Source organism: Hippopotamus amphibius, chromosome 3, assembly GCF_030028045.1.
Source record: "Hippopotamus amphibius kiboko isolate mHipAmp2 chromosome 3, mHipAmp2.hap2, whole genome shotgun sequence".
NCBI classification, from domain to species: domain Eukaryota; kingdom Metazoa; phylum Chordata; class Mammalia; order Artiodactyla; family Hippopotamidae; genus Hippopotamus; species Hippopotamus amphibius.
Window position 1 is genome coordinate 89,426,896 of NC_080188.1, and position 15,498 is coordinate 89,442,393.

A 15,498-nucleotide genomic window follows, 5' to 3' on the forward strand; every position below is an offset into this window, starting at 1 on the left:
GGTTGGAATGAGTGAGATACTTTAAATGAGTCACAGGGATGTGTATTCAGGCAACAATTGACATAAGGAAATCACTTCACTTCCTTTAACTAATTGAAAGAAATTTAGGGGACTTTTATGCTGGTTAAACACTCGAGATTTTTATCTCTCTTTTTAACTGCATTGTGTGATTTAAAAAATACATGGAGATAAGACATATGCAAAAAACGTGATGTTAAAGGATATATTAGCAACATAATTATTTTTACTGATGCTTTAAGAAAAGCCTGTCACATTCTTCCTTACTGTATAAAAATGATTTTAAGATAGGACAATATGTACCCCTTTAAAAAAATCAGCAACAAAAATAAGATTAGGGGGAGCGCCCAGTGGAGACATTCAGTTGATTTGATATGCATAATATTTCCCATCCAGCATCTATCTGGGCAGGGAAACTTTGTGAATAAATGATGGCCTAAAATAGATAGTGGTGGAGGCTTTTTATTTACATTTACTAAAGTATTTGGTAAAGGACTGTAAGTTTGTTTTCAAACGCGATGTAGGTTTTTTTTCCCTATAATGGAGGAGAGGAATTCCTCCATTATAGGGAACTTCCTCATCAAAGCTAGTTGGTAAAATTTCACAAGATTTACTGTCAAGTGAGAAAGTGGCACGGTGATAAGCAAAGATTTAGGATTGGAAAAATGTAGGCAGATACATAGGGCTTTCTAGCCACAGGTCTTGAAAAGCGTTTTAGATATTTCCTCCAGATTTTGGTCTCTGTTGCTGCTGTTCTGTGTTGATCTGAAGGATTTTTGATCTTCAAAATTACTTGAGGATTTTGTCCTTGTCCATATAATACTAACTATTAGATCTGTCAGTGCAAGCACCGTCTTAGTATCTAAATGTGCTTTTGCTAGCAATCCCATTTTCATTACGGAAGTGTAATGAGGGTTAACCGGACCTAACTTTTCTTCTTTTAGTCCATTCATCACTTTCTAAATGTTTAAAATGAGTAAGTTATTTTTTGAAAACGACACTATTTATGAAAAAAAGAAACTGAATCCACAGAAGTAAAGTAGGAAGGGAAACCCTTAAGTAATCTACCAAAGCCATTGTGCCAGTAGTCGTGTCAGAGTCATTTGGGATTTGGGTTTTTGTCTTTTTTTTTTTAAACAGATTTACTCCATCAGAATTTTTGTACTTTAGTTAAGACAATGGGGCAGTTGCTTTTATAATGCATGGCGATGTATCCTGTGAGATCTTTCGCTAGTAAATCAGGACAAAGACTACTGAAAATATCCTTCCCTTTGAAACTACAGGAAATTCAAGAGTTACCCATATTGTCCTAAGTGGAACTGAAAATGCCTCTTTTCTTTTATAAAGAAAAGTTACCGAGAACCAATTAGTTCCAGGGAAGTTCAAAAACATTTGAAGTCTGTCAAGATAGTTGGTCTACAAATGTCTTTGCGCAATGAGTGAATGGGGACTATCTGTAAATTTTATTCTGCATCTACTCTTGATAAGGAACGTGGTGTGTAAAGAGTGATATTTTGGGGGATTTTGTTTCAGGTAGACTATATGGATGAAAATGAAGAATATTTTCAGCGTCAAGCTTCTCATCGACAGTCTCGAAGGAGATTTAGAAAAATCAACCAGAAAGGGGAAAGACAAACGATCATTGACACAGTGGATCCTTATCCTGTGGGCAAACCACCTTTGCCTAGAGGTTACCACACGGTAAGTTATACAAGTGTAATAATTGTTTTTATCTTTATGGCTTTCTTGTGGGGAGTTTTGTGAAAAGACGTGTAGATTCTCTATTTTTGAGGAATAATTCCTTTCTCTGGTGTCCTTATCCAAAGTGCAGATTTTTCTGGAAACACACGTCATGTGAATAGTTTAGGGAGCACTGAAGTAAGATACCAAGAGGCATTGTTTAGCCTTTATATTTCTTAAAACTTCTGAAAATGTTCTTTGAGGGTCAGCTTTGTGATGAGCATGTACAGTTGTAACTGGGATATTTTTACGTTCTTATCTTAATCTAAAATGTTGCCCTTTCCCTCACCGTCCCCAGTGACTAGTATCATACCTGTTTTTTATTCAGAAATTAGATATATAAGAATTCCCTATTATTTTCATACTGTTGTGAGAATATTATCTGAGGATTTTTGTTTTTTATACGATGAAGTGAGAGCATAATTTCAAATGATGCTTCTTTAAATCACAGTGTAAAGATGGTCTGAAGCATTTCTAATTGGTTCAGAGGTCCTCTTCGATGCTTCCACCCACTTGATTGTCATTTATTTCATAAATATTAGGTAAATAAACTACTTTTTATGTTTGAGGAAACTGAGGCACAGATAATGAGTGATTTGTGCAAGACCCCAGCGTAGTCAGTTTGGGAGCCTTATTTTTCTCACTCCTTTCTCTCTGCCCAGTTGCACTGTGTCTATGTCCTCTGGTGGCCCACCCAGAAAAGTGGCAAATATATCTGAGGATTTCTGTTTTCAAGAAGAAAGTAACTTGAATTCTTACATATGTCATAATAAGGTCAAAGATAGTTTACCTTTACTCACAATACCATTAAATGAGTACTCATTTGTGAAAGTAATATTAAAATAAAAATAGTAATTGACCACCATTTTACATTTCTCATTTGTTCGTCTCACTTATCCTCTTCTTTCTTTTTGCAAATAAGTATAAATGCAGACTGCTTGGGAAAAATGTATATGAACTTAAAACTATGTACTTCGTTTTCTGGTAGCTTGAAGTGGTGCATTTTATACCCGCACTTCATGTGTTCTATTTCTGAGAGCTCTTTGTTTTTGAATGTTTAAGCAGTTTTGACCACCAGCTCTCTGCCTGCTCCTCTCACTGCCCATGCACAATTTTAATTTAACACGAATTTCATAGTTGAATCATTTCATTGAGCTCGTTTGGAAAGGGTTGCCTTTCGCTCATCATAAAGTCAGCTTTGTTTGGCTGTTGGAGAGACTTGGTATTTTTTTTTGAAAAAAACCTATGAAAGGTTTTCTTGTTACCATTGTCTATAAAAGAAGGTAGTATTTTTAGTGTCAGTGTAGCATCATGGAAGAAGGAAATATGGATTAAAAATAGTTGTGCACATGAATAGTACAATCTGCTAATATTGTTAATACTCATTCTGCTTTGGAATTATTTTTCCAAATCAGATTCTATATCAAGATATTTAGTGGCAGTGTGGATTACTAAAAATTTAGCGTTAAAGCTGACTCGTTTGATTTTCTAGTTACATTTGTCCCACTTAAGTTGCGGGGGGGAGGTCATTTTAATAATTATTTCTCTTTCCTATCCCCATGTTTTCCCCCTTTGTGGAATAGTGCACTCCCCTCCCCTCCATCATTCCTCTTTTCTGATGTGATTTTTTTAAATGTGTAGTTTTTAAAAATTATTACATGATTACTTTTTTTTTTAGTGGTTTTAAAAAATGTCTTAACATGGTCAACAGGCACTTTTTATGAGGGAAAAAAAATTAACTTGCTTACTGATGGATCAAGTACCAGTTTACTAATATGTGACATGATGGTATTAATTTTACTAAATGAGTTCAGATGGATGACAATTGAAAATATTGAATCCCTTCTTTTCATGTAGATTGTGTTTTGATATTATTTGTGTAATTGTTATTTTGCCTAAGTACATGATTTTAACATACAGAAACAACAAAATTTTGTGCTTCTGGTACTCCAGGATATAAAGAATTAAGTGAAAATCATTATTCTTCATTAGCCCTAAGTCACATTTACTTATTTGGAGAGAAATATTCCTTTTGAAAGAACCCTAGTAAGGTGGGAGCCAGAGTGAAAAGTTTGTTGCAAAGGTGCATGGTCCTACTTCACAGGTGACCTAAAGGGTTGCAGGTGCATTTCAAGTGCATGGCTAAAGAACACAGAGGACATCATACATGTAGCCAGTGCTGTATGGTCATTCTTAACCTAATTTAACATGATCTTCATTTTGCCAGATGTACTATAGCATGTCTGATAATGTCATCTTTTCCTTTCCTCCTCTATGGCACTCATTTCATTTTGGCTCAAAGGAATGCACTAAATCCCAGGTATTGTAATTTGTGTGTGGTCTCCTAATACTAACCTCAGTTCATTTGTGAATTTGCATTGTAACTAATGAGTTGATAATATTGATGTGTTTTGCTTGGTCTTGTTCTTATGTATTTTGCCCTGATTTAGTAAAATCTTTTACAACTTTGAAACCATCAGTGGTTTAGGTGATGTCACATGCTGCTTTATTTGTGCAGACCTAGGGAGAAATTGCCCACTTTTTTTGAAGAAAGAATAAAAGTGCAGTCTACATATGTTTAAGAATGATTGAAGCATTGTTCTTAATTAACCTGCTTTGTGCATAAAGAAATGCAGAGAAAAAGACAGGCAGATAGACATCATGGATGTTTAATTGCTTTTTGTGTGAAAGTTTTATGGGAAAGTTTGACTTTATGTTCTGTACAAGAAAATGCATATTAAAATGTCACAGGTGGCATGATTGCTGTAGTTTCTTTTAGAAGCGCTGATAATTTTTCATTGATGTGGTAAATATAAAAAAATGTTGGTAGTTTTTAATTTGATAAGATTTTGGTAAAATTGTATAAAATTTTTTACTTGCACCAGCTTTTGAGTTTTTATCTGGTACATGTATAGTTAAAACATATATAACTTTAATATTTCAGAAGATTCATCAGTGTGTAATTTATCCTCTTCTTCAACATGAGAAATCACCAGTTAGTCTAATTCGCATTTAGAACTAGGAATTGAATTTAAAATGTGCACTGGGTTATGATGTATACCTTATGTACACTTTTTAAAATTAGACGTGTTGCAACAGTTTAAGACAGATTATAATAATATTTCTAAGAAACGCAAATACTCATATAGTCCAGGTAGAGTGTTTTCAGGTCACTTTTTCAAAGCAAGCCTGTGAGGTTTGCAGAGAATAAGCATTTTAAAATGCAGTGAGAAGGCAAGATTGGAGATGGCTTTCATTAGCATTTTCTTGCATTTTGATGATTTGGGTCAAGGCTGTATTTAAGACTGCCAGAAAATAGGATGCGGCATGAATTTTCAGTCTTCAGGTGGGTAAAGGTGGTAGGGGCAGGTTGTGGATAAGGTTCCCTGCAGAGGCTTGGAAATTTGGGATCATTTCTAGACTGACTTCGGACTTTGTACAGGTTTACCTTGTTGACAGTTTCAGAATAGGGTGAGGGAAAATCTGTTTATTTTACCCTTAACTACAGACCCCCTGTACATTGATGGGTAATTTATTCTAGAAGTTCGGATGGGTAGGGAAATGTGAGTTCCATAATAAAAATGGAGAGGAGAGGTAGAAGAACTTAAAGGGAGAAAGGACCTTCTTACTTTCACCTGGATGCAGAGATGGGGAAGCTGACACAAACGTGTTCTATCATCTTTTATTCCTTTTTTTTTTTAAATGGGAAAAAGAAAAAAAAAAAGCTGTGCCCTCTTCCTAGATTGGAAAGAGTAAAAATTGTACAGAGATGTTAGACTGAAGACTAAGGAAAAGTTGTCCTGTCAACTGGTGTTGTCTCCCTTTGCAGCCTTCCAGGGCTGGCTGCATAATTGATATGTTCTCCACACTTTGAGGTTCTGGTTGACTTTCCACCCCCACTCCTACTTACCCCCCAAAGTGTGGCTTTACTCTATACAAATTTGAGTTAGGAGGATTCAAACAGTATAACATAAAACTTACTTATAAAGTTTCAATCAGTGCAAAATTTTGGAAATAAGGAGAACCCATTGGTCATAGAAAAAGGTATCTCCCACACATTGTTAGTAATCCTTTTCTACAACGGGAATATATACTTCAGGGCACCATTTAATAATTATGTATTAAATTTTTCAATAGGTTAGGCTTAGTTTAAAGTTCTTGGTGCAGATGTACAAGAGTAATAAAAATACTGCCTAAAATTAAGTTAATATAATCTAACTTGAATACATTGTAATCTTACCAAAAAATTTTGGGATTAATTTTTTTATTATAGTCAGTGATAGTATAGTATCTTTAACATGTAGCACCAATGTGATAAGATAGATTCTTGTATGAGGCTTATGAAAATGAGTCCTTTTTTTAATGAGGTTATTCTTCATAATAATATAAGACAAGTCCTGTTTCTTCTAATGGTTATATAATCATTCCTAGGTTATATATATCTTATATATCTCTGAAGTAGATTTTTTTCTAAGTGATAGATTTAAGTTGGTTTCATCTTCAGTTAAGGACTTCTTAGTAGGTTAATTTCAAAAATATTTAGATACTGAAACAGGAAAAAATTACAGTGTTTGTGTGATTATGCACATTTATTTGACATTAGACTTTTTGACTTGAGCTGTTGTTCTTGGAAATAGGCAATATTTCCCCTCCTATCATGGCTTTACTTTTCTACTGAGATCTTCCTACTTTAATCCAATATACGCTACTTAACAGTAAGAGCATGTGTTGTGTATCAGTGACTTGTGTGTCTACTAAATTTCCTAGAATATTAAGGTCTTAGGATTTTAACTGATAACAGTCGGTTCATATCCCACTTGACTAATTTATTCATATGATGATATTTAAAATCTGTTTATATTCATATACAGAAATTATTCACGTGTGGGGAGATTTCTTTATTTGAATAATTTTTATCCTTCATCTTTTATCAAGCATTTGTTTGCTTAATTGAATCTAAAGGCTTTGTCTTCAATATGGTCATCAGCGCCTCTCTGTGAATTATAATAGGATGGAGTTTCAGAAAATGTGTGTGTTCTGTTTCTTGTATCATAGAGAGGAAAGCTCAGTGTTTTCATTTATTTATTTTTATTCATTTAATGAATATTTATTGAGTGCCCACCTTGTTTCAGGACTGTGCAAGGCTCCAGGACAGGCAGAATCTGCCCCTCATTGACTTTATGGCCTCACGAAGAATAGAGATAACTCAATGGGCAGCTAAAATAGAGGGAAATCCAGGTACTGTGGAGGCTCAAAAACCAGGCGTTTTGAGGAATTAGGCATGGCTTCTTGAATGGCCTTACTATCTTGGCTCAAAGGAAAATCTTTAATCCCAGAAAGCCCAACAGAAATGTGAAAACGGAATTGGGGAGTAAAGAGTGAAAACAGGGGATGTCAGTAGACTGTTAGGAGTGATAGATACAAAAACCCCACACACTTTGGTAGCTGCTGTTGTGTGCATGCCTGATGTTTTTATATTTGCATCAGAGAGTCTTTTAAAGAGAAGTGTCAAAAGTATCCTTTGCTTTTCATGCTTATTCTCAGCAGGTTTGCTAGCCGCTCCTCACCTAGATTATGTTGCATTTTAAAATCCTGCAGAAAGCTCCCTGTGGAAAGGTCTTTGAACATTATATGGACATAACAGCACTGTGTCATAGGCACTGCATTCCTGGCAAAATGCAGTCTGTTAAAGCTGCGGCGGGAGTCTCAGTCTCCTTGCTTTGGAGGGACTGTTTCTCTTTCTTGCGGTTATAATCAGGTATTTATGTTGATTTAATTTATACAGATTGAGAAATTACACTATAGAGTCTGTTTAGAAATTGAAATGTAAATCAGGAAATAGTGTAAAACATGAAATGATTAATCTCACGCTATTAACAGCATGCACTGCAAATTCATGCAAGGCCGTTGAGAAGAGTGTGCAGCATGCTGTTTACACAAGTTTCAGCTTCTGTTAGAGGATGTCTATTTTTATACATGACATCATTGCTGCTGCAGAACTCCTGTGGCTACTGGGATTTACTGTTCTTTCATTCCATTCTGAAAGAAAGCTTGTGTTGATGTCATAATTGGACCCATCTTTTGGTTGCACTTGGAAATTGAAAGTAATAAGGGTGTTGTGTAGCAAGTCATGCAATATTTCAAGCAATTTATTTGTCAGAAAGATCACTGCCACTTTGTCCTGCCTCTAATTGTGAACACTGGTGGCTCTCTCTGTGCCTGTTCATGTTTTAAATATACTTGGCTAAAATTTAACTTTTACTCTCAACAGCAATGATCCTTTCATCTTTAGCCATTTCATTTCTTATGTGATTTTTCCCTTTTTTTTTTTTTTTTTTTGGTCATGAGATTTTGCAGTGCTACATGCTGATTTGAAAAATGTCTCTTTTCTTTGGAAAAATATACTTTGATATTCAGGCCTACTTCCTACCAGTGCTGAATTGACCTTTTTACGATTAAGTTATCCATTCTAAGCTGTCTGTTTTCACTGTTTGAAATATTGGGTGACTAGAAATGTTCTCTTTTGATTTTGAGTCCTGTGTTAAAACATTATTAACTTGAAATACCTTTCTATTAGCTAGAAGATATTATTGACTGACCTCTGGAAGAAACTCTAGCATGTGATTCAATGTATGGGTGTTAGGTTGACATCACTTATGAAAGGAAAATTTTAATGATTCATATTAAAATGTTTTAAATGCCTACTAGATATTGTACATATTTGTGTGTATAAATTTTCCTCTTTATCCTCTCAAAAAAATTAGTCATCATTCGTATCTCAGTAGGAAACTTTTTTTTCCTTCTTTTACAAAAACTAATTAGGAACAAACTTACAGATAAAAAAAAAATTAAAAGCTTTATTGAGTTACAACTCACATGCCATACAAGTCACTTATTTAAAGTGCATAATTCAAGCTTGGACAACCATGAGGAAACAAAGAAACCCCATGCAGGCAAAGGAGCAGGAAAAAAACCCACAAGACCAAATAAATGAGGAGGAAATAGGAAAAATGCCTGAAAAAGAATTTAGAGTAATGATAGCAAAAATGATACAAAATCTCGATAACAAAATAGAGAAAGTACAAGAAACAGTTCATAAGAACTCAGAAAAACAAACAGCAATGGATAACAAAATAACTGAAATTAAAAATACTCTAGATGCTATAACCAGCAGAATGACTGAGGCAGAAGAACGAATAAGTGAGTTGGAAGATAGAATGGGAGAAATAAACACCACAGAGCAGGAAAAAGAAAAAAAAATAAAAAGACTAGAAGACAGCCTCAGAGACCTCAGCGATAACCTTAAACGTACCAACATTTGAATTATAGGCATCCCAGAAGAAGAAGAAAACAAGAAAGGGTCTGAGAAAATCTTTGAAGAGGTTCTAGTGGAAAACTTCCCCAACATGGGAAAGGAAATAATTCACCAAGTCCAAGAAGCACAGAGAGTCCCATACAGAATAAACCCAAGGAGAAATACACCAAGACACATATTAATCAAACTAACGACAATTCAACACAAAGAAAAAATATTAAAAGCAGCAAGAGAAAAGCAACAAACAACATATAAGGGAAAACACATCAGGATAACAGCTGACCTTTCTACAGAAACTCTGCAGGCCAGAAGGGAATGGCAGGATATCCTGAAAGTCCTGAAAGAGAGAAACCTACAGCCAAGAATACTCTACCCAGCAAGAATCTCATTCAGATTTGATGGAGAAATCAAAAGCTTTCCAGACAAGCAAAAGTTAAGAGAATTCAGCACCACCAAACCAGCCTTACAACAAGTGCTAAAGGAACTTCTCTAAGTAGGAAACACAAGAAAAGGAAAACACCTACAAATACAAACCCAAAACAATTAAGAAAATGGTAATTGGAACACACATGTCAATAATCACTTTAAATGTAACTGGATTAAATGCTCCAAGCAAAAGACACAGAGTGGCTGAATGGATCCAAAAACAAGACCCTTCTATATGCTGCCTACAAGAAACCCACTTCAGACCAAGGGATACATATAGACTGAAAGTGAAGGGATGGAAAAAGATATTCCATGCAAATGGAAGTCAAAAGAAAGCTGGAGTAGCAATACTCATATCAGACAAATTAGACTTGAAAGTAAAGACTATTACAAGAGACAAGGAAGGACACTACATAATGATCAAGGGATCCATCCAAGAAGAACATATCACAATGGTAAATATCTATGCCCCCAATATAGGAGCACCTCAATACATAAGGCAAATGCTAACAGCTATAAAAGGGGACATCGACAGGAACACAATCATAGTGGGAGACTTGAACACCCCACTTACATCAATGGACAGATCATCCAAACAGAAAATCAATAAAGACACACAAGCTTTAAATGACACATTAGACCATCTCGACTTAATTGATATTTATAGGACATTCCATCCAAAAACGACAGAATACACGTTCTTCTCAAGTGCACACGGAACATTTTCCAGGATAGATCACATCTTGGGTCACAAATCAAACCTCAGCAAATTCAAGAAAATTGAAATCATATCAAGCATCTTCTCAGACCACAACGCCATGAGACTAGATATCAATTACAGGAAAAAAACTGCAAAAAATACAAACACATGGAGGCTAAACAATTCACTTTTAAACAACCAAGGAATCACTACAGAAATCAAAGAGGAAATCAAAAAATATCTAGAAACAAATGACAACGAAAACACAACAACCCAAAATCTATGGGACGCAGCAAAAGCAGTTCTAAGAGGGAAGTTTATAGCAATACAGTCCTACCTTAAGAAACAAGAAAATGATCGAATAAACAACCTAACCTTACACCTCAAACAACTAGAGAAAGAAGAACAAAGAAACCCCAAAGTGAGCAGAAGGAAAGAAATCATAAAGATCAGAGCAGAAATAAATGAAAAAGAAAGGAAAGAAACCATAAGAAAAATAAATGAAACTAAAAGCTGGTTCTTTGAGAAGATTAACAAAATTGATAAACCATTAGCCAGACTCATCAAGAAAAAAAGGGAGAAGATGCAAATCAACAGAATTAGAAATGAAAAAGGAGAAGTCACAACGGACACCTCAGAAATACAAAAGATCATGAGAGACTACTACAAGCAACTATATGCCAATCAATTGGATAACCTGGAAGAAATGGATACATTCTTAGAAAAATACAATCTTCCAAGACTGAACCAGGAAGAAATAGCAACCATGAACAGACCAATCACAAGTACAGAAATTGAGGCAGTGATTAAAAATCTCCCAACACACAAAAGCCCAGGACCAGATGGATTCACAGGCGAATTCTATCAAACATTTCGAGAAGAGTTAACACCTATCCTTCTCAAACTCTTCCAAAATATTGCAGAAGGCGGAGCACTCCCAAACTCATTCTACGAGGCTACCATCACCCTGATACCAAAACCAGGCAAAGATGTCACAAAAAAAGAAAACTACAGACCAATATCACTGATGAATATAGATGCAAAAATCCTCAACAAAATACTAGCTAACAGACTGCAACAGCACATTAAAAAAATCATACACCACGATCAAGTGGGGTTTATCCCTGGGATGCAAGGATTCTTCAATATATGCAAATCAATCAACGTGATACATCATATCAACAAATTGAAGGATAAAAACCATATGATCATTTCAATAGATGCAGAAAAAGCTTTTGACAAAGTTCAACATCCATTTATGATAAAAGCTCTCCAGAAAATGGGCATAGAAGGAAATTACCTCAACATCATAAAAGCCATATATGACAAACCAAAAGCCAACATTGTTCTCAATGGAGAAAAACTGGAAGAATTCCCTCTAAGAACAGGAACAAGACAAGGGTGTCCACTCTCACCACTGTTATTCAACCTAGTTTTGGAAGTGTTAGCCACAGCAATCAGAGAAGAAAAAGAAATTAAAGGAATCCAAATTGGAAAAGAAGAAGTAAAATTGTCACTCTTTGCAGATGACATGATATTATATATAGAAAACCCTAAAGACTCTACCAGAAAAGTGCTAGCACTCATTGATGAGTTTATTAAAGTAGCAGGATACAAAATGAATGCACAGAAATCTCTTGCATTCCTATACACTAACAACGGAAGAGCAGAAAGAGAAATGAAGGAAACTCTCCCATTCACCATTGCAACCAAAAGAATAAAATACCTAGGAATAAACCTGCCTAAGGAGGCAAAAGATCTGTATGCAGAAAACTTTAAGACATTGATGAAAGAAATCAAAGACGACACAAACAGATGGAGGGACATACCATGTTCCTGGATTGGAAGAATCAACATCGTGAAAATGACTGTACTACCCAAAGCAATTTACAGATTCAATGCAATCCCCATCAAATTACCAATGGCATTTTTCACAGAACTAGAGCAAGAAATCTTACGATTTGTATGGAAACGCAAAAGACCCCGAATAGCCAAAGCAATCTTGAGAAGGAAAAATGGAGTTGGTGGAATCAGGCTTCCTGACTTCAAACTATACTACAAGGCCATAGTGATCAAGACAGTATGGTACTGGCACAAAAATAGAAAGGAAGATCAATGGAAGAGAATAGAGAACGCAGAAGTAAGCCCAAACACATATGGGCACCTTATCTTTGACAAAGGAGGCACGAGTATACAATGGAAAAAAGACAGCCTCTTCAATAAGTGGTGCTGGGAAAATTGGACAGCAACATGTAAAAGAATGAAATTAGAACACTTCCTAACACCATACACAAAAATAAACTCCAAATGGATGAAAGACCTACATGTAAGGCCAGACACTATAAAACTCCTAGAGGAAAACATAGGCAGAACACTCTTTGACATACATCAAAGCAACATCCTCTTGGACCCACCTCCTAGAATCAGGGAAATAAAATCAAGAATAAACGAATGGGACCTCATGAAACTTAAAAGCTTTTGCACAGCAAAAGAAACCATAAACAAGACTAAAAGGCAACCCTCAGAATGGGAAAAAATAATTGCCTATGAAACAACGGACAAAGGATTAACCTCCAAAATATACAAGCAGCTCATGCAGCATCATACCAAAAAAGCAAATAACCCAATCCACAAATGGGCAGAAGACCTAAACAGACATTTCTCCAAAGAAGACATACAGATGGCCAACACACACATGAAAAGATGCTCAACATCACTCATCATCAGAGAAATGCAAGTCAAAGCCACAATGAGGTATCACCTCACACCAATCAGAATGGCCATCATCACAAAGTCTGGAAACAACAAATGTTGGAGAGGGTGTGGAGAAAAGGGAAGTCTCCTGCACTGTTGGTGGGACTGTAAGTTGGTACAGCCACTATGGAAAACAATTTGGAGGTTCCTTAAAAAACTACAAATAGAACTACCATATGATCCAGTAATCCCACTCCTGGGCATATACCCAAAGAAAACCATAATCCCAAAAGAAACTTGTACCATCATGTTTATTGCAGCACTCTTTACAATAGCCAGGACATGGAAGCAAGCAAAATGCCCATCAACAAATGAATGGATACAGAAGATGTGGCATATATATACAATGGAATATTACTCAGCTCTAAAAAGGGATGAGATGGAGCTATATGTAATGAGGTGGATAGAACTACAATCTGTCATACAGAGTGAAGTAAGTCAGAAAGAGAAGGACAAATATTGTATGCTAACTCACATATACGGAATCTAAAAATGGTACTGATGAACTCAGTGACAAGAACAAGGAAGCAGATACAGAGAATGGACTGGAGAACTCGAGGTATGGGAGGGGGCGGGGGGTGAAGGGGAAACTGAGAAGAAGCGAGAGAGTAGCACAGACATATATATACTACCAACTGTAAAATAGTCAGTGGGAAGTTGTTGTATAACAAAGGGAGTCCAACTCGAGGATGGAAGATGCCTTAGAGGACTGGGGCAGGGAGGGTGGGGGGGACTCGAGGGGGGGGCGTCAAGGAAGGGAGGGAATATGGGGATATGTGTATAAAAACAGTTGATTGAACCTGGTGTACCCCCCCAAAAATAAAAAATAAAACAAAAATAAAAAATAAAAAAAAAATAAAAAAAGAAAAAAATAAAATAAAATAAAGTGCATAATTCAACTCTTTTATTTCTTATAAAAAAACATGTAGGGGCTTCCTAGGTGGTGCAGTGGTTAAGAATCCGCCTGCCAATGCAGAGGACATGGGTTCAATCCCTGCTCCACGAAGATCCCACATGCCTCGGAGCAACTAAGCCCATGTGCCCAAAAAAAAAAAAACAAAAAAAAAAACATGTAACATTAAACTTACCATCTTAACCACTTTTAAGTGTATAGTTCAGTAATATTGAGAATATCATTGACATGAACATCAGTGACTGGCTTGAACACATCCAGTGTGCAGGGGTACTGCATAGCCTTTGTGATTGTTTAAATTACACATAGGCTAAAGAATAACTTTAAGATATTTTGGGAAAAAAATTATAGAATCTATTGAAAAAAAAGCCTTACTGAACAATTGTTTGTATTAGAGCAATTTCTTATAGACTTACTATGGGGACAGTAGCCTTTTATTTTTTCCCAAATCTTCCTTTCTCTCTTTCAAGCGGAGTATTTATTGATGGTGGTTGGATGTGATATGGAATTTAGAGTTGCTGGCCTAAAGGAGAAATGACATGACCGCAGAGTGGGCCAGATCTGGGAAACGAATTGCTAATTGGAATAAATGGTGGAGTAATTCTGAAGGGAAAGATTTGAAGGTGAATAAAAGTATTCAGGCTGTCTTGACTTTTACTCAGATGTCTATGAGGACAGCAGTGATAATTGGTCACTTGTGGTTTTGGTACAGTCCAAAAGGCATTTAGAAGTGTCAGAAAATAAGTTTTAAAATCTTAAAATAAGTTGTAGCATTTCCCTGTCACTAATTATTTGTGTACTTCTACTTTCCGTCCACTTCTTTATACAGAATTTTAAACTGAACCTTCAAAAACCTGTTTGAATCATCAGGAATTTCAGAATACTCAGGAACATTTTCAGGAAAAAGATCATTTTGCCATTTGTTAATTTATGAAATAAGCACATCCCAACCAACTGTAATGTATTCTTGATGACCTTGATGCCCTTGACAGTAATGGGCGTTCTTAACAAGCACTTCAGTCTTTATTTCTCCTCGGTAAGAAAGTCTGCCTAGCTTTCAGTACTAACTTTAGATGGGGAGAGTATAAGTAGCTAGCCTTCCTGCAAGTGGACTGAGTATTTAGAAGGTTCAGCTGAGGTGGGATCTTCCAGGGTTTTGTTTTAAAGGAATCTAAGGACAGCTGACACCTGGATTTTTAAGACGAGCCAAGAGGCCAATCATTTTCTGGTTCAACTCTAGGACAAGTTTGACAACTGCTTCTCTGAGACTTCTTTACACTTCTTGGGACTTCTTTACACTCTTACAACTTTTTAAGGGCTCCAACAGCATTTGCTTATATGAAATATCTGCCTCATTATTTGGCATATTAGAAATTGAAACTGAGAAACTTAAAAATATGTATTCACTGGTTAATTAAATGTAATAAACCCATTATGCATTAACTTAAGAGTTTTTTTTTAATGTAGTTTTATGTATGTATTTATTTCTTTTATTGACTATGTTGGGTCTTTTTTGCTGTGCGCGGGCTTTCTTTAGTTGCAGTGAGTGGGGGCTACTCTTCGTTGTGGTGTGCGGGCTCCTCATTGCCGTGGCTTCTGTTGGTTGAGGAGCACGGGCTCTAGGCACGTGGG

At 35.9% G+C, this 15,498-nt stretch overlaps 1 protein-coding gene across 8 annotated transcripts in view; it reads left to right on the forward strand.

Annotated features, from left to right (window-relative positions):
* RAPGEF2 (Rap guanine nucleotide exchange factor 2) overlaps nt 1–15,498 on the forward strand; it is a 252,724-nt gene that overhangs the window by 132,565 nt on the left and 104,661 nt on the right. For 5 of the 8 annotated variants that reach the window (XM_057726290.1, XM_057726289.1, XM_057726283.1 and 2 more), the window contains exons 6-7: nt 1,552–1,719; nt 4,061–4,078. The exons of 1 other annotated variant lie outside the window; for it this stretch is intronic. In XM_057726290.1, coding sequence (XP_057582273.1) covers nt 1,552–1,719; nt 4,061–4,078 — 186 coding nt within the window. The remainder of the gene's footprint in view (nt 1–1,551; nt 1,720–4,060; nt 4,079–15,498) is intronic. 2 more of the 8 variants (XM_057726285.1, XM_057726288.1) reach the window with 1 other exon arrangement.